The following is a 20,388-nucleotide window of genomic DNA, read 5'->3' as shown; positions in this document are numbered from 1 at the left end:
ATGGCGAAGATGTTCCGACATACGCTCTTACCAAAAACAACACATGCCTAACAACTCAGTAGGAGTCGGCCTGAACGAGTCGCAAAGAGCACCGAGAGAGAGCTTATTTCAAAGCTTTACTCTTTCAGTAGCTCGATTTTATGTTGTAAAGAGAAACTTACTGATTGCACTTACACATACTATATGTTGTATGTATACAAAGGAAACAGATAAATATATGGAAGGAACACTAAGATATATATATATATATATATATACATATTTATGTACGCATGATATTGAATATTTATATCAAAATTGTAATTTCATGGCTTAATTCAAAACGGATCCCAAATTCGGCATCAAATGCGATCAACGTGGCAATCAGCTGTTTGCCATTTGTAAATTTCATTATTGTAATTTACAAATGCTGGTTCCGTTTTAACATGCACTCTTTTGCGATGTTACGATTTTTCGAAAAAATACCAAAACCTTATTCGATTGTTTTAATTACATCTTTGCGCAATATATATTTTATGTGACTAAGTATGTGTCTTACAATTTATGCATATGTAAATTAAATTATATATTAATATTCATATATTAAAAATTCTTACAGATACTCCTACATGAAAATATTGTCCGACAGCAAATATCGATAAGTAAAGTGATCAACCATGCTAGGATCTCAGTATATATCGATATATCGATTTATATATTGATACGATGTCACCATTCCTAGGCAGCACATTGCATGTGGAATGAAATTGATAGAAAATTTGTTTTTGGCAATAAACATAAAGAAAGACAAGTATAACTTAGTTTACTACTGTGCAAGTTTACATAAAAAGTGCGAGAACTGGTTTTACTATTGTATATAATTGGTTGAATATACTAGTGACGAATGCTCCAGGTAAAATACATTTTGCGAACGAGAACGGACGTAAAGTAAAATTACATGATGACATTTTTTACCACAATGCAATTAGTTGACGTTGCGCTCTCATTACATATTAAACTTTAACCATAATGCAAATACTACGTGGAACTCTGAAAATTTGTGTTTCTCCAATCGTTTAACTCTTAGTACAACGCTAGTTCACAAAATAAAGAAATTATGTGAACATAGCGATTTTTTAACTATTCCATTTTCTTTGTGTGTTCCCATCGTTCGAGAGTTGTTCAGTTAATCTCTCTATCTCACTCTCACCCCCCTCACTCTCACTTCGCGCTCATCTGTCGGTCGCATGTGCGCCAACGTCGCAACGTCGGCAAATATGTAGGTAAAAAGCATGATAAAACAGTTAATGAAAATACAGAGCCTTAATAACTGTTAATTAATTTTGAAATGTAATAAATGCGAAATACATAAACAGTATAAAAGCAATATAAAAATAATTTTTTGAATGCAATTTGAACATACAATATTTAAATGTAAAAAATAATTAGTTTGTTGACTATAAAAAAGAAGTGTATTTAACTTTATTATTTCCAGGCCGAGTAGTTGTTCCGAAATTATCAGAATTGTCTCGCCGAATTTTTTTCTATATAATAGCACCAACATATTTGCAGGTAAGAGGCATTAGCATCAACATTAATAATAATAATTATTATTGTTATCATTCACAGCATAATAATCAAATGGTTGTGTGACAGATTGCTAACGGGAGTCTAAAGTCATCCCGGAAATCGCCAATAAAACGGTAAGCAAACCGTTTGACGACTTCCGATTAACAAACGGATTGCTCCATTCGTAATGCAACCAGCTGCTCCAACACTAGCAACACAAGCCGATATTGCTAAAGCCATGCAGCCCCAAAATATGGTATGTTCCTATTTTAATTATATTTTCTCTCATTTATATTATTATTATTTAAATATATATATATATATATATATATATATATATATATATATATATATATATATATATATATATATATATATATATATATATATATATATATATATATATATATATTCACACTCAGCTTAAAAGCTGAAACTTTGAAAATAATTGGCTTAAAATCGCTTTCACAACGAGAAAATTATTTGTATTATTACTTAACTCTTTTCTTTACTAAGCGATAATTTGCTTATAACAATAACATTGGTCAGCAGGACTCAGTATGCAAGCATCAGAGTACATTTATCCGGAACATTGGTTTTTCTGGTTGCAATGCTCCAAATGCTGACATAGGGTATTTTATTTTTATAACAATAAGTAATCAGTTAAGTTAAGAATATTAATTGTGTTTGATTTTTAAAATAATTTTCTTTTTCTCTACTTGTTTGTTAACATGAAGGACTAATGAATAGCTTGAGTTCCAAATTAGGATGGTATTCCTTCAGTATGTAAATAGGAGAACATCGTTGAAAAATCGATGTTGCACGCTAAATTTTGTAGAAAAGTTGTGAATTTTTAATAAAATAATACAAAGACACCAGAAAAATTTAAAGATTCGACTAAAGCCAGAACGATAAATCCATTCCCAATAATATATCAATAGGTTGGGATGCTATGCTCTATGCTAAATATGAATAGAGTATAGTGCGACTCTTCCATTGTTATGAATGCGCGAATACAAATTTATATGATTAGCTTGATGAAAATGACAGTAGCATGTGTATATATATATATATATATATATATATATATATATATATATATATATATATATATATAGGATGTAAAAACTCTTTTACTTTGATTTCTATTTACATGTCCCACTTTTTTGTGTCATAGTGATTATTTCGTTTAGTTTTTATACATTGAGTTTTTATTTAGTTACTCGATTCGTTGGATTTTCGATTTTTGTCGCAATATATATATATATATATATATATATATATATATATATATATATATATATATATATATATATATATATATATATATATATATATATATATATATATATATATATATATATATTTTAAATATCGAATGATTTTTGTGGGCGCTACTTAAATTTGTTGTAGATATTGCCGGCAAATAAAAAGACTAAAAAGTACGCAACGCAAGTGCCTGTTACAAAGCAGCAGCAACAGTCACAGCAACAGCAGCAACAACATAGTACATCACAGCCACAATTTCAGATAAACAAGGCTTACAATGTTGTTTCCATATTAAAAACCACTGCAACAACCACAAATGCTCAACAAGCTTCCGCTCACATGGTACATCAAACACATCTGCAACAACAGTCACATCAACACCAGCAAAGCTATGCAAATGTTGTTAACAGGCCATTAACATCTGTTAATACACAGCAACAGCAATCGACAACAGTTATCTGTAGCGGCGGAAATATAATGGCGGTTAACAATTGTCAATTGAATTTGAATTCAACAACAATTCAGCAAGATTTGAATACAGCCGCCATTTATAATCTAACGGGACATCGTGCTGCTGCTGCTGCTACTTGCGGGGGCAATAATGGAATCATCGAAACAAATTGTCGCCTACTATCGGATATATCCAAGTCGAGTCAAGTTGGTCCAAATAACAGTCAACAACAGCAACAACAACAACTAACAACTGTTGCTGCTGTGGGCAGCAATAGCAATAATAGTGGCAGTAACAACATCAACAATATTAATGGCAGCAACCAAAGCATCATTACTCTGGCCAATTCTCATGGCCTAACACTCGGCTCATCGAATAATCCATCTGCCTATATGCATGACAAGAATCTGTTGGGTACTGTTGGTGTTAGCGTCGGCGTCGGTATTAACGTCAGTTGTATCGATAATAGAAAATACGACTATAAAAACAATAATCTGCTATCGAACAGTAATTTTCAACAAACAGCCCAAGAGGTAGGCAACTCTACAACTTCCTTTTTATGTCCAAAGTATAATGATTTTCTGAAAATGTATGTGACAGGCAGAGGGAGGCAAGCCCCATAAAATATATATATATTTTTGATCAGGACGACGAGCTGAATCGCTCTAGTCAGGTCCTTCTGTCCTTCAGATCGCGCAGCGATCTAGTAAATCTCCTAAGCTAGAGATTTGCATTTTGAAATGTATACTCTTTTATATCCCCAACTCATTCCATTTATTTATAAAAATGCATACTTTGGCTTTGATACTTTGGCGTAGATTGAATACTGAAAATTTGGAGACTTCAGATTTACTGCGCAGCTTCCTCTACTAACAACAGAGACTTTGTATGTTGTGGAGTTGGGATACCTCCCCCTTCCCCTTTACTTAACAAAAAAAATTGCAAATAATAAAAATTTGTACTTTGGCAAATAGATACTACAATTATGGCATGAGTTTCCATAAGAAAGGCCATCTAGACATCCCATAGTAAAATCCATACTGCAGCATGGGCTTATGCATGCATGCGTCCGTGTATGTGTGTGTATGTGTGGTTGTATATGAGTGTGTGGGTGTAATAAAGTAAAGTATTTATTTTTGAGCAGGATCATCAGCTGAGTCGATCTATCCCTTTCCGTGTACATATTTACGTTTCCATATTTACTATTCCAAGAATCGAAAGTGTGATTAAATTGTCCAAGCAGTACAGTGGCGATGCTATTAGAGGCGGCGCTTGTAAGCGCCGAGTCATGGGATACTTGATACAAAGTATTATTAAAAAACGCAGATAGGACTGGGATCAGGTATCTGCTAGTTGGGAACCCCGACTAGAACTTTCTTATTTGGTTATACTCATTCCCGAAGTGAAATGAGTATATCGGTTTTCTGCAGTATCCGTGTTCTGTCAGTCTATCTATTAAAAGCAGATACCGGGTGTAAAGATTTTTTCCGCCCACTAGGGGCAAATCGTGAAATACCAAATCAGGTGTGTCAGAAAGTCATGGTACTACTTAAAGTGCAAGTTCATTTATTCTTAAGTAGGGCTAGAAACATAAAAGTTCGATTCCTGAGTTACTGCTGACCTTCATCATCAATGTACCAAACTATTTGATATATATGTGTGTGTTTTGAGGGCGTGACTGGATGAAGCTCTATCTTAAAATGTAGTGAAGCTGACAGCATTTAGATTGTATTATACAGTCGGTACAACGTCTTAATTTCTAACTCTTATATATATTTCATCCAGTTAAAAATTACACTTAATCTGTCAAGTGTTTCGACAGGTTGAATATATAGATAAATGAATTATAAAATGTTGACCTATAAAAATGAACTTCAAATTATTAATGTCACAGTTGACATTTACGTCAGAAAGAGCTACAAAATGTTGTATATGAGGGGCAAATCGAAAAACACCAATTGGGAAGTACAATTTGACCTTTTATAATTGTTTGCAAAGTTAAAAAAGAGTATTTTGGTGTTCTGTTCTATGTCTATAGTGGACCACGTATTGTATTGTCGTGGTTTTCGCTTTCACTCTAGGATACATGTGGAATATAGGTCTGGCTAGTTCTCTCTGACATACCCCAAGTTACATATATAAGAAAGAAATGTTATCTAGTTGGAATAGAGTCTATATGATATATGTGATCAATGTAATTTGCATAATGAATTTATGAAAATAAACAAGAGTAAAACTGATCAGATGTTGAATGCCCGTCTAGGGTAGGTTTTTTGGGTTCGAGAAACACTGAACAATTTAAAATTATTCAGAACTGTAACAACTAAAGCTATTGAATACATTTTACAGTATGTGTCGACGGGCAACAACAGTTCTGGAAACAGTCGTTCAAATCAACAAATTTATCGTGGACCACAGCCAGCATCAAATGCGCCACGTGGCAACGGAGCTGGGGGTGGAGCACGCCCCCATGTCCATATGCCACCGATATATTCAAATATGGTATTGCAACAGTATCCACAATATAGTCAACGACAACCAGCTTATCCGGCGCCGCATTTACAATTTACGCACACGCCTATACCCTATTATCCCTATCCATATCTTTCCACATTGCCACAACAGCAACCACCGCCACATTCACGCAGCGGTGTTGCGGTTAACACGAGCGTTAACTTAGGCAATACAATGCAATCTGTGCAGCCCGGTGGACCCAATGGACCGCTGGCTGGTCCCGGTGGTGCGACACCATCTCAATTACAATTGCTAACAGGTGCTGTACAGCCAGGCGCTAATACAGTTATTGGTGTCGGTGGAACGGCGAGTGGTCAAGTGGGTGTGGGTGTAAATGTCGGTGTGCCGCCCATGGTCAGCGTTATGTCAGCCAATGTGGCGCCACAACCAGTCCAAGTGCCACCACCAAATAGGCGTCGACATCAGCATCGTTTACAGATTATCGATCCCACAACAAAAAAGAATATACTCGATGAAATGGATAAGGTAAGAAATATTTTGTAAATAGAGATTAATATAAATATATAATACAATTCATTCATATAGAGTAATGCGAGTACGGAGAGTGACTATCAGGAGGCTGGATCTGCTTCTGTTGCTGCTATTGCACATGCTACTCCTGCTGCTACATTAACGACAGCAGCTGTCGTCGTGCAACCAGATGTCTCATTGTGTATTTCCCAGCCAGACGCTGGTGGCATCTGTTTACCCCCAAGTAATGTATTAATCCAAGGCCCAGATCCGAGGGCTAGTATGCAGTACAAATTAGGTAAAATTTATAAAATCGAATTGTAAATTTGTATATCCTGTTACCCTGCACCTCGCTCTTTTAAGTGTATGAAAAGTCTGCAAAAAGCTTGCTGCTTCTTCAACTGAACTATGAACACGTTGGCCTCGGCTAATAATAAGAAATTTCAGATACATATGAAGATTTCGATAATTCATTCGATTTATTAATCGATTTATATTTTAGGTTGGATTTGAATTAGATTTGAAATTAGATTTGGATTAGAATTTGAAAACTAAGAAAGCTAGAGAAGATCCTGTGATTAATACACAGACAAAGAGCGTTCTACATTTTTAATATATTCGTTCATTTACAATGCTTACATTACATATATTAGTTTCTAGCTTTCATCCTGATCAATCTTGGGTTTTAGTATTGTCGCATTCGTTGTAGGTATTAATAACTTAAAATTGTTTGCATACTCACACTAGTCGAGCAAACTCAACTGGAGCAATCCTGTTCTAATTCGAATTACATACTCTTTCAGATCAAACTCCCTCTCAACGCCAGGATATAATAGTGGGACAGACACCTGTGGTCTCAGCTATGTCTGATGCTCCATCTGTAGAAATATTGCCGACTTCCCAGAAAAACAAGAGTAAAAAGTAAGTTTCATAAATGAGGACAAAGTTGTTGTCTGTTTTGCTACAATCAAATTGTTGAATTTTTATTTTCAGAATTCCCATAGTCTCCCCGAAAGATGCGCCGGAATCCTCGTCTAGTTTTTCTTCATGTAAGTAGTCATATATATTATACATATTGGGATAGTATATTCCACACGTCCTTGGGTTATATTCAGTATTGCCATTGTAACATTTGAGCCATCGTCTTACTTTTTTTTATTGGACTTTGATTTTTGAAAAGCTTGATCATTAAGATTAACTTTAAAGCCATTGAGAATAAATATTCAATGACAATTTAAAATGTAATGACCTGAAAGTTGAATAAATGGGTGAACTTTTGTTGTGTGAATTGCCTTCTGTTTGTGTTATTTGTTATTGGCAATACCAGTTTACTCTTATTAGTTTTTATTTACCGACAGTTTAGAATCAAAGTAAGCTTTCAGTAAGCAGCAGTAGAATTTATATTCTCGTCCGATATAGTGTTGATATTTTCCCAGAAAAACTATGTCTGATATGTCGTTATTATTGAAACCGCTAGAAAGTTGAAATGCTTAACATAGGGTTTAAAATAGGATAAGACTGTATCTTCCACAGTTTTATACCTGGAACTTTCAAATTTGGCATGTGAGTTACAGTTAAGATCCTCCACAAAACGTATGTAGTATTGTAGTATGTAGTATAAGTTCACAATCTACATGTTATCATAAATTTTGGCGAAATACTTTCTAGTACATTAAATTTTTAATGAATTAACTTAATCATTAAATAATTTATCAAAATAGAAAACCAGAAAACCCATTTAACTAGATACTTTTTTTATACCCTGATCCAATTGAAAATGGGAAATCAGGGTATAATGGTTTTGTGCAAATGTATGTAACAGGCAGACGGAGGCATGGCAGACCCCATAAAGTATATGTATTCTTAATCAAGACGACAAGCCATGTCGATTGAGCCCTGTTCGTCTGTCTGTCTGTCCGTATGTGTGAACGAGTCGATCTCAGCATCTATGAGCTAGAGGCTTGAAATTTTTCGTAGGTCCGTGTATAGCACGCGCATATCGAGTTTATTGAATTTGTTTCAAATATTCGATAAATATTCGCATTTAATTGTTATCGAGTAAAAACATAATTGAAATGCAATTAATAAATTATATCTCGGACGTCTTAAGAGCTAGAGCCTCTAAATTTTGTGTTTAGTTTTATGTATATTTTATGCAATTTTGATTTTTGTTTTATTTTGGATACCTGCTCCAAAATCTCCCAAATTCTTAAAATATAAGTTCAATTAGAAATAGGGCCATTATGTGAAAGCGTTCGCAACTCTACCAAGCCAATAGGATATGTAGATCATGTGCTGAAAATTTATGTGTGCACACATTCATTCAAATGCGTGTATTCTTTTCTATTCGAAGAATCGAAATTGCGATTGAATTGTGCTGAATTATTAGCTGCTACTTAACTTCAAATTTGCAACTGTTTGAGTAAGCAGTGCAGTGGCTGCATGGTGGCGCTCGTCTCGTTTATCTCGGGTTCAATCCTCGCGACGACGAGACATTTTTTATTGTTTTATTTATTTTTTAATTATGAAGTGGCGGTTTTGGTGGAGTTGATGCGCCTTGCGTATAAAGTGTGGGTTCGAATCTTGGTGTGGTAATGTCAGTTTTTATTTGTATTTTTTTAATACTCTATACAAACTACAGAAAAATTAAAAAAACGCTCAAAGGACTGGGATCAGGGTATCTCCTAGTCGGGCCCCCGACTAGAACTTTCTTGTTCTGTCTGATTTGGACTTACACACAATAGATTATATAATATAATATATATATATTTGCAAGTTCCGTAGAAAGGCAAATGAAAGTTCTTTGAAGATATTAATGGACAGTAATCTCGGCACTTAAATAGCTGTTTCAAGCATTTAAAGTAGCAGTAAAACCAGGAGTATTAATTCGATACTTTCAATACAGTGATGTTAACATAGCAGATAAACTAATGTGCAATAATATATCAGAATTTTACTTAATTTTGGCTCATCTGAATTGGTTTCAGAACTTAAACTTAAATTTGCAATCGATAGATATACTGAAGTTGGGATTTTTTAAGAGAATCTCACACAACCATTGAGCGATCTTTAAATATATCAAATAAAAAGCCATATTTAGTCAGGTATTAAACACTAATAGCTCCAAGGATTAGCCGCATTCACGTTATCAAAAATTTCCCTTTAAGGAAAAGAATTACGAAAATATGAAAGGATTTTCCTCCGACATGCTTTAAATTCTCGTCTCTCGGCAGACGAAATCAGGGAGAAGAAGAATATTCCAATTATTTTCCAAGGCGTATACTTGATATTATAATGGTTTTGCAAATGTATGCAACAGGTAAGAGGAGGCGTGGCAGACCACATAGAGTATATATATTTTTGACGATGAGCCGATTCGATTGAGCCATGTCCGTCTTTCCGTATGTGCGAACGCGTCTATCTCAGTGTTATTTTATTGTTATCGTTGATATGAACAAAATGCAATTATTAAATGTATGTATTTAATTTAATGTATATTAATTATTATTATGCATTTTTATTAAAGTGTTATAAAATGTGGAGATTATATGCTAAAAATCCATTGAAATTCATTAAATACAACAGTAGTTATTAAACAAAACGTTCGGCCAAAGTTGCAAAAGCACGTGGCAAGCAGCGCCAAGCGTACGCATTCCTTTTATACACATACATGTACATTCAAATGCGTGTATTCTTTTCTATGTGAAGAATCGAAAATGCGATTGAATTCTGCTTGAATTATCAGCTGTTAGTAAAGAAATTTTTTCCTTTTTTTTAATTTTGAAATTAGTAGAAATTTTTTAATACTCTATACAAACTATTGAAAATATAAAAAACGCAGGAAGACTGGGATCAGGGTATCTCCTAGTGGGCATCCCGACTAGAGCTTTCATACTTGTTTAATACTGAAGAATGTGAGCAATCACATCATTGGGTGGTTGGTTCATTAAATATATTCAACTTTATCGGCGCACACAAACACGTGGTTTTTGGCCTGAATTGTTAATGTGTGTGTATATGTGTCTATCTGCCTCTGTGAGTATGGGTGAGCATGTGTTTGTGAACGCGTAATTTCGTATACGTACATGCATCTATGCCATCTGCTTGGCTGCTTGCACGGGTCCGCTAAAGTGAGAGTGTATGCATAAATTTTGACTTTTGCTTTTTCTATTACTCTAACATGTTTATAAGGTTGTTCTCTGTTGAGGTTGCTGCTGCTGCTGCTGCTGACGCTGGCGCTGGCGCTGGCGTTGGTGCTAGTGCTAGTTCCCGTTGTCTCGAGTGCCGTCTTTCTGCTTCCCTCGACGCATGCAGAGTATTTCAGTTGCGGCCTTCGCTGCTTGTTGCTTAAACCGCGGCCGGTCCGCTAACCGTTCGCTGTTGGATGCGATCGTTTGGTTTGTGTTGGTGCGATCCGATATTATTTGTGTTTCTATCTATAGTGCTAAGCAACAACGCGACAATTCGTTAAGCAGCATACACACACATATATACATGCACAAAAAAGAAAAAACATATGCTACTATTTACGTACTTAAAAGAAACGAAAAACGTGTGCAAACTATCATTCAACTTAACGGTTAATTAGTACATCTTTTGCTCTAACAGTAGAACATGAAAATACATTTACTTTTTACTTTTTACTTTTCACTGTGTTTCATAAACATAGTTTTGTCGTAAAAAGACCTATCATCCTACCGTATGTTAATTATCTCATCTGTGATCCAAAATAATGGGATAACAAATATCATAGTCAGGCATCATATATTGATATGTCTAATATATATTAGATGTATAGGTTTATAAGTGTGTATGTTTATGTGTGTATATACATATACATATACATACACATACATGTGATAGCAAATATACACACTTATATCAACGTGGCGAAATTTATATAGTTTTTATTAGAAAAAAAAAATAAAAACGAAAAAATATAAGAATTTCATGCCTATATAGCAACTCGCCACAACTCAATATAAAAGTATTCTAGACAATTTTATTAAAAGATAGAACCCGATAAGACTCGTGGAGAATGAAGAGTGGCAGACCCCATTAAGTATGCATATTGTTATATCAGATCTATAATTGTAATTTCCATTTGAAACTAAGGCTTTTTATTAATTAATTAACCATTATACATTTGTAGTAAGTGGATAATGTGCTTATGTATGTGTGCGCATGTATTGTTTGTTATATATGTATAAGGGAAGCGTTCAATAATTGGACAGCAGCTCTGCGCAGGATCCAGGGTATCTAGTGAGATAATCCAATCGTGATTTTCATGACAATTTTATATACATAATATATGATTTGATAGACTTAGAAGTCGATTGGATTGAAATCGCTCCTCTCTAATCTTAACTAATAAATAACTGTCAAAATGAACGGAAATATTTTTATAATTCAGTTGTAGTTTTGGCATATAAATTATATAGTTACATTGTATTGGTAAAACATATTTTTAAAATTTGTACTAATTTCCTTTTTGTGAATTTTATTTAAAGTCAAAGTGGATGATGTTGCAGCGAAAACGTGCGTTAAAATTGCGAACGAGCCAAATCAACACTTACAGTCAGACTGTGTTGCACAACAACAACAACAACAGTCCCAGCTACAGCAGCAACAGGAATCACATTTACAGTTTATGGCAAACACAACTGAGCCAATTGTTGACATAGTCGCAGCAGAAACAGTCCAGCAACATAACAACGAAAAAGGACTCACCTTTACTGCAGTCGAAGTGGACTCAACGCCAGAAAATGTCGAGTTGAGTTCGAACAGTAACTCAGCAAGTGAAGTTTCTATATTGGCCGACAACGTAACTAGCATGTATATAACTGAGTCAAGTCTCCCAACTAATTTAAGCGAAAATGTAGCTTTTAGCCAGATGGAAAGGGAGGAGGGACAACATAATGTTGGCCCTGTAGTAACTAGCTCACATGAAAGCACACCCGATGAGACTGATCGTGCCCAACAGCAAAACTTGGAAGACACAACAATTGTCGAAAATGTTAAAGAAGAAAGTGGAAAAAGTGAAACATTAACGGAAACGATATTAACTCACAGCTTAGAAACAGTAACGGATACTAAGGATGCGGACATAGAAAAAGCAGCAGACTCAAAAGAGACGGAAGCACCTTCGGGTACTGAACAAAAAGAAGCTATCGTCTGTAATGCTGCCATGGATACTACGGAAATTGCCACATCGTTGATTAACTACAATGAAGGTCAATGGTCGCCAAGTAATCCCGGTGGCAAGAAGCAATACGATCGCGAGCAATTGTTGCAGTTGCGAGAAGCGAAGGCTTCACGTATACAACCGGAAGTGAAGAATGTCTCGATATTGCCGCATCCAAATCTAATGCCTATGTTTATGCGCAATAATAATAACAATAACAATAATAGTAATAAGCGTGTTCAATCGATGGTTGGCACGATTGGTGGCAATCGAAATAGTGAATCGATTGGTAACAATTTTGCTGGAAAACAAGTTTCAATGTCCGGTGTACAAGGCGGTGGAGGTGGTCGTAGTAGTATGAAAGGTATGATCCATGTTAATCTATCGCTTAATCAAGATGTTAAGCTGAATGAAACGGAAAATGCCTGGCGACCGCGTCTACAAAATAATAAACACCAGCAGCAGGAGTCGAGCAGCAGTAACAATAGCTCCGATAATATGAAATCAACACATGAAAAAGATGAACTTGTGCGTAAGGTGCGTGGAATTTTGAATAAATTAACGCCGGAGAGATTCGATACGTTGGTTGAGGAGATAATTAAACTGAAAATCGATACACCAGATAAAATGAATGAGGTGATTGTACTTGTCTTTGAGAAAGCTATCGATGAACCAAATTTCTCCGTATCATATGCCAGACTGTGCCATCGTCTGATAAGTGAAGTGAAGGCGCGTGATGTACGCATGGAAAGTGGCACAAAATCGAATTTACAGCATTTCCGTAATGCGCTACTCGATAAAACAGAAAAGGAATTCACACAAAATGTCTCGCAAGGCGCGGCCAAAGAGAAAAAACTACAACCGATAGTTGAAAAGATCAAAAAATGTAATGATCCCAATGAAAAGGCTGAACTGGAAGCTCTGCTCGAAGAGGAGGAACGCAAGATACGTCGTCGTTCCGGAGGTACTGTGCGTTTCATTGGTGAACTCTTTAAAATTTCAATGTTAACTGGAAAGATTATATACTCTTGCATTGATACGTTGCTTAATCCGAATTCGGAAGATATGCTCGAATGCCTATGCAAGCTGCTGACAACAGTTGGAGCCAAATTTGAACAGACGCCAATTAATGCCAAGGAGTCAAGTCGATGTTATTCTCTTGAAAAGTCAATAGGCAGAATGCAATCGATTGCATCAAAAACTGATAAGGATAGCGCCAAAGTCAGCTCCCGAGTGCGTTTTATGCTTCAGGACGTTATTGATTTGCGCAAAAACAAATGGCAATCGACACGGAATGAGGCGCCGAAGACAATGGGACAGATTGAAAAGGAGGCTAAAAATGAACAGCTATCGGCACAATATATGAACTATAGCAGTTCATTATCAGCAACAACATCAACATCCAGTCCCAATGGTGGTGGTGGTAGTGGTGGTTCCGGCAAACGTGATGCACGTTTCGGTGATGCCCGCTCAGCTGGCGGCTATGGCGGCAGTCATAGTCAACGCGGCGGCGATGGTGTTGCCAATATGCGGCATCAACAATCAAACAGCGGCGGTGGCAGCAGCGGCGGTGGCGGCGGCAGTGGCAGCAATATCGGCAGCAATCATTCGAATGGAAATAATGATGACACTACGTGGCATGTTCAGACTAGCAAAGGCAGTCGCTCCCAAGCTGTGGATAGTAACAAGCTAGAGGGTTTGGTTAGTACGAATTCTTTTTACATTTTATAGCCTAGAACCTGTTGAAAATGCGAATTTAGGTAAAAATGGCTGTGTCAAAATGTAAGTAAAACTCGGAAGGCGCGTGGCAGCCCCATCTAATTATGTTCATATGTCCGTCCGTATGAACGTCGCCCTTTCGCTATGCGCAAAAGCTGGACTTGAAATTATAAATATATAGTCGCTTATACTATACGCAGTTCAAGTATCACTTTTCTTTTCCATAACTCATCCCAACCCAATTTTTTTTTAAAAGTTATTCAAGAATTAGGCTCTCAAAGTTTAGTCTATATTGCAGGCTAAGCGCAGCTGCTGTACGCTGTAAAGTATGCAGTAAACGCGTGCACAAAATGTGCATGTGTTCACTAAATACATAGTTGTAAAAAAGGAGATTAATTGGAATATTAGCTTTTCACAGGGTTCAGGGTATCTGCTAGTCGAGCAGTATAGACTAGAGCACTTCTATTTGGTTTACTTAAACTCATATTTACAGACTTTTCAGCTGAATCAAAATTTGGATATTAAAAAGATGGGCGGAGCTTATCAGTTCATTAACTGGAATAACAATGGCAACAGACAATCGTCGACAACGCCAACGACAACACCTTCAAATTCATTTGCCGCGCTTTCATCGCTAGGTAGCTCGGATCGAGATCGTAGTGGTGGTCCCAGAAATAAAGGTTCATATAACAAAGGTTCCACTGAGCGGGATCGTTATAATGATCGTGGTGTGTATATAGCATAAACTATAATCAATAGTTCAATTTATATAGATGAATGTTATTTGTTGTTTTAGGCATGCATTCGCGAACTGGTTCATCGCAAGGCTCGCGAGAGAATTCGTCATCGCGCGTTGTACAAAATCCGCAGAATCGTGTCATGAGCTCTTCAATGCAAAAGTCTGCTAGTCAGTCAAAGTATACTCAATCAGCGCCACCCCCAAGCAGACTTTCCAACAAGGTAGGTACCTTCTATATATATATATATATATATATTCATATTCTTCTGATCCGATATTAAATTCTCATTTACTTCACAGTCTCTAGGATCTTCTTCGTTAAGCGGTTCGGGCGGCATATACAGGGGCATCGATCAGCAGCAGCAACAGCCGCATTTATCAAGTGCCTCAACCTCCACTAGTATCTCTGCATCTCCGTCAACAGCTAAAGGTGTTTCCCCGCCGCCTGCTACATTCACTGAACCAAACGACAGTGATGTAAAACTATTTAAATCTGTTTTGGCTGATATTTTCGAAGCTGAAGTTACAATTGCTGAATGCATACAGCGGATACCAGAAGCGCAACGGTGTGGATTTTTATATTATATACTAACTAATTATTTGCATTTATCGGAGGTGGACAAACAAAACAGAAGATATCTGGCAAACAAAATTACCCAACTAATACAGCAGAACTACATTTCTGTGGAACATTTTAAACTGGCATACCACGAGTTTTTCAAGTGTGCTAGCGATTTATATTTTGATGTTCCAGAATTATGGCTGTATATTCATCAATTTATTGGTTTGTATATTTTTTATTAAATTTGTATATTAAATACATGTTTTTTGCATTTTGTGTGTAGGTCCATTAATAGTCAAGAAACATTTGGTGATAACTGATTTGTGGAACAAAAATCTGCTAGACAGCAGCCAATTGAGCATGGGTAAAATGTTCCTTAAATCTTTCTTGCTCTATTCTACAAGAGAAGTGGGACCGAGCTACACACACAACATATGGAAAAAATTTAACATGCGATGGTCAGATTTTATGCCCGACAATGAGGTTAATGACTTTATTGAAAATAATGTAAGTTGGGCTTCTTTTATAGAAGACAAATGTCTGTGCGTTACAAATGATCAATTTCTAATAACTTATATAGAAATTGGAATATGTGGAAAATGTAAAGAAGATGCCAGTGATTGATGAACGCGATTCCCACGAAACACACGTCAAAAATGTGATAGATCATATTGAGCAGTTGCTTAAAGAAGGCTCCGCTGCCGATTGCATTATTGATTATTGCAATGTAAGTTTCCAAATTCGCATAATAGTTCACGAACACATGCTTGCTGAACGAGCACGTCCGACTTCAACATTCTTACTTGTTTTTCTTTTTAACTTTGATTGAAATAAAATACAGGGCAATATTGTTGTGGCCGATAAGCTGTTTATTAGAGGATTGGCAGAAACTTTAAGCAAATTTGCAATTGTTTACAAGGATAATAGCTATAAGCTTGAGCCGGAAGTCTTTCAAAAATTTTGCATACCAGTTTTTCAGTGTTATATTGGTACCAATGAAGATCTTCAGCTCGAGTGCCTTTACGGAGTACAGCTGTTTGTTCATAGCTTGGAGCAGCCTCGAGGTGTGACACAAGATAATTTCATTTAGATTTTCAAAAATATATATGTAATCTTTTTATTTTTTTGTTCAGGGCTGTTAAGCGAACTGTTTGGTGAACTGTACGATACCTTTGTCATAAACAAAGAGTCGCTTTATAAATGGCGCGATTCAAAAGATCATTCAGCTGGCAAAGGTAATTATTATATCAATGAAATTAAATTAAATCATTTACAATTATTTGTTTTCGTATACAGGTGTGGCTGTGAAGAGTGTGAATCCATTTTTAAACAACTTATTCAACGATGAAGCCAATTAATGTATCAATATATATATACTCGTAAAACTGACAGACAGCGAGTTTTAGGGCAAAGCAAAAACACTATTTAATAAAACAGCAAAACAAAGTAAACTTTGCAGAAAAATGAGAAATATATACTTTCATATATAAGAATGAAGTGTGAAGTTCGGGCGGAGGAACCAGAGAAAATATATATTCTATTACAATATGTGGATGAATGCATATAAACTACGCGATTTTACACGGACGGAGTATATATATATATATATATATATATATATATATATATATATATATATATATATATATATATATATATATATATATATATATATATATATATATATATATATATATGCATGTAAATTACTGTGTATGAATGTACTATAAAAATAAAAGCTAACCTGAAGGAAATTTATAGTTATATAATATTTATTTACTATAAAATGTTATATTACATTGTGGACGCAGTATAATTGTTGCGGATATTGGCAGCATCTACAAAAATATTTAAAGTCGCTTCCACACACACAAACACACACTCTGAAATGGAACGAATCATGTTGCCTCATTTTGTATGTTTTGAAAATTGTATGTCAAATGAAAACAACAAACAAAATAAAAAAAAACAATTTTAATACAAAATTTAATCCAACCAAGTATAAAAGTAATCTTGCAAAATTTTATAGACCTAATTGCCTAATCGTTTATATTTGTATCTCTAAGAGATGATCAATCTATTTGTAACTTAAAAAAGGAATTATTAATCCGTTTTAAATATAATGTTTTTAAAGGTGAACAAACAAACAAATCACAAAACACCTTTTTTCACAACCATTTTTTTTTTGGATTGGTAAATGATATACTATTGGTTATACCAAAATGTAATGGAATTTTTCGATCGATTGCACATGAGCTGACGGATGCAGTATTCTAGGACTTCAGCCTTAACAGGCCTACGGCGGTACAGGCTTAAATTGAGCTATGCTGTGCATAGAGGGTCGATATAGGGGAATGTACACATCTGAGTTAAGATAGCGGCATCGAACTTTACAGAAAACAAAGAAGCCCATTATCACCGGTAAAAATGTTAAAATGTTTTTTGAATAGAAAAGAATACACGCATTTGAATTTGTCTAAATATTCTATAGGTTTCGTAGAAATGCAATCACTTATTGGCGCTATTTCCAACTGAACTTCCATTTTAAGATTTTGGGGAATTTTGGACCAGGCGTCCAAAATCCAACAAAAATCCAATTTGCATAAAATATGCATAAAACTAAATACTAAATTTGGAGGCACTAGCTCTTGAGACGTACAAGATATAATTTATACATACGCCTCCTGCATGTTACAACCATTATACCCTGATTTCTCAATTTCAATGGGATCAGGGTATAAAAAAACAACTTGCGCAACTATTGTGTGCTAAATATTTTGAGTAAGATTTGAGACCCGACTAAAACAAATGATACTTCAATCACAGATTCTAGGTTAAAAATGCTTTATTTGCAGCAATTTAATTTATCATAAATTGATTTTTAATAATATTTTAACAGGTATATAACAAATATGTAATTTCAAGGTGGGTTGAATTTTCGATTTTTTTCGTTTTTTAAACTCAGTTTCTCTTTCATCATCAATTTATAATTTTATTTGTTGTTTGCTTTTATATATTTTTAATTATTGTTAAACTCTTAAATGTCAATCCATCATTATTTTTTATTTTTCTTCCTCTTTTTCGTTTTCTTCTTATTTTGGTTTTGTTTTTGGTTTTGCACTTCATCTCTCAGTAGACGCGTGTTCCGGCAATGGTTGGCTAATTTCTTTACAGTTACTATATATAAATATATGTATAGAAATATATATATACATATATTATTATATATTCGTTTTATTTTCTAATATTTTCTAATAAAAATATGTTTATTTTATCCTACAGCCTATTTTACTAAATTGTTTTGTTTTATTTGATTTAAACTATTTTATATAAATTTATGTATACATATAGTTATATATGTAAATATATAAATATATAAAACTATTTAAATCTGTTTTGGCTGATATTTTCGAAGCTGAAGTTACAATTGCTGAATGCATACAGCGGATACCAGAAGCGCAACGGTGTGGATTTTTATATTATATACTAACTAATTATTTGCATTTATCGGAGGTGGACAAACAAAACAGAAGATATCTGGCAAACAAAATTACCCAACTAATACAGCAGAACTACATTTCTGTGGAACATTTTAAACTGGCATACCACGAGTTTTTCAAGTGTGCTAGCGATTTATATTTTGATGTTCCAGAATTATGGCTGTATATTCATCAATTTATTGGTTTGTATATTTTTTATTAAATTTGTATATTAAATACATGTTTTTTGCATTTTGTGTGTAGGTCCATTAATAGTCAAGAAACATTTGGTGATAACTGATTTGTGGAACAAAAATCTGCTAGACAGCAGCCAATTGAGCATGGGTAAAATGTTCCTTAAATCTTTCTTGCTCTATTCTACAAGAGAAGTGGGACCGAGCTACACACACAACATATGGAAAAAATTTAACATGCGATGGTCAGATTTTATGCCCGACAATGAGGTTAATGACTTTATTGAAAATAATGTAAGTTGGGCTTCTTTTATAGAAGACAAATGTCTGTGCGTTACAAATGATCAATTTCTAATAACTTATATAGAAATTGGAATATGTGGAAAATGTAAAGAAGATGCCAGTGATTGATGAACGCGATTCCCACGAAACACACGTCAAAAATGTGATAGATCATATTGAGCAGTTGCTTAAAGAAGGCTCCGCTGCCGATTGCATTATTGATTATTGCAATGTAAGTTTCCAAATTCGCATAATAGTTCACGAACACATGCTTGCTGAACGAGCACGTCCGACTTCAACATTCTTACTTGTTTTTCTTTTTAACTTTGATTGAAATAAAATACAGGGCAATATTGTTGTGGCCGATAAGCTGTTTATTAGAGGATTGGCAGAAACTTTAAGCAAATTTGCAATTGTTTACAAGGATAATAGCTATAAGCTTGAGCCGGAAGTCTTTCAAAAATTTTGCATACCAGTTTTTCAGTGTTATATTGGTACCAATGAAGATCTTCAGCTCGAGTGCCTTTACGGAGTACAGCTGTTTGTTCATAGCTTGGAGCAGCCTCGAGGTGTGACACAAGATAATTTCATTTAGATTTTCAAAAATATATATGTAATCTTTTTATTTTTTTGTTCAGGGCTGTTAAGCGAACTGTTTGGTGAACTGTACGATACCTTTGTCATAAACAAAGAGTCGCTTTATAAATGGCGCGATTCAAAAGATCATTCAGCTGGCAAAGGTAATTATTATATCAATGAAATTAAATTAAATCATTTACAATTATTTGTTTTCGTATACAGGTGTGGCTGTGAAGAGTGTGAATCCATTTTTAAACAACTTATTCAACGATGAAGCCAATTAATGTATCAATATATATATACTCGTAAAACTGACAGACAGCGAGTTTTAGGGCAAAGCAAAAACACTATTTAATAAAACAGCAAAACAAAGTAAACTTTGCAGAAAAATGAGAAA

At 34.8% G+C, this 20,388-nt stretch overlaps 1 protein-coding gene across 7 annotated transcripts; it reads left to right on the top strand.

Moving 5' to 3' along the window:
- Positions 1-707: 707 nt before the first annotated feature.
- Positions 708-20,388, top strand: LOC111598134 (eukaryotic translation initiation factor 4 gamma 3). Of its 7 annotated transcripts, XM_030225869.1 has the most exons (18): positions 708-892; positions 1,475-1,551; positions 1,609-1,804; positions 2,962-3,801; positions 5,618-6,268; positions 6,329-6,551; positions 7,057-7,174; positions 7,247-7,302; positions 11,764-14,138; positions 14,650-14,884; positions 14,953-15,116; positions 15,196-15,386; positions 18,847-19,139; positions 19,201-19,424; positions 19,498-19,644; positions 19,759-19,981; positions 20,051-20,152; positions 20,214-20,388. In XM_030225869.1, the coding sequence occupies exons 3-18, from the start codon at positions 1,736-1,738 to the stop codon at positions 20,273-20,275; spliced, it is 5,973 nt and encodes a 1,990-aa protein (XP_030081729.1). In that variant the 5' UTR covers positions 708-892; positions 1,475-1,551; positions 1,609-1,735; the 3' UTR covers positions 20,276-20,388. The 7 variants fall into 7 exon arrangements, with proteins under 7 accessions (XP_030081729.1, XP_023168995.2, XP_023168986.2 ...); XM_023313227.2 differs by lacking the exons at positions 18,847-19,139; positions 19,201-19,424; positions 19,498-19,644; ... (1 more) ...; positions 20,051-20,152; positions 20,214-20,388 and adding exons at positions 15,741-15,964; positions 16,038-16,184; positions 16,299-16,521; positions 16,591-16,692; positions 16,754-16,928 and having other exon boundaries at positions 6,329-6,497; positions 15,196-15,679; XM_023313218.2 differs by lacking the exons at positions 18,847-19,139; positions 19,201-19,424; positions 19,498-19,644; ... (1 more) ...; positions 20,051-20,152; positions 20,214-20,388 and adding exons at positions 15,741-15,964; positions 16,038-16,184; positions 16,299-16,521; positions 16,591-16,692; positions 16,754-16,928 and having other exon boundaries at positions 14,659-14,884; positions 15,196-15,679.

This window comes from Drosophila hydei, unplaced genomic scaffold (assembly GCF_003285905.1).
Source record: "Drosophila hydei strain 15085-1641.00,03,60 unplaced genomic scaffold, DhydRS2 tig00008145-arrow-arrow-pilon, whole genome shotgun sequence".
Taxonomy (NCBI): Eukaryota; Metazoa; Arthropoda; class Insecta; order Diptera; family Drosophilidae; genus Drosophila; species Drosophila hydei.
This window is presented reverse-complemented; position numbering and strand designations above follow the sequence as displayed.

Bases quoted from the DNA above. Each gene is read 5' to 3' on its own strand.
- LOC111598134 (XM_030225869.1), top strand. From the start codon at position 1,736: ATGCAACCAGCTGCTCCAACACTAGCAACACAAGCCGATATTGCTAAA. The intron at 14,139-14,649 runs GTTAGTACGAAT...TCATATTTACAG, and splicing joins GTAACAAGCTAGAGGGTTTG to ACTTTTCAGCTGAATCAAAA. The intron at 15,117-15,195 runs GTAGGTACCTTC...TTTACTTCACAG, and splicing joins CAAGCAGACTTTCCAACAAG to TCTCTAGGATCTTCTTCGTT.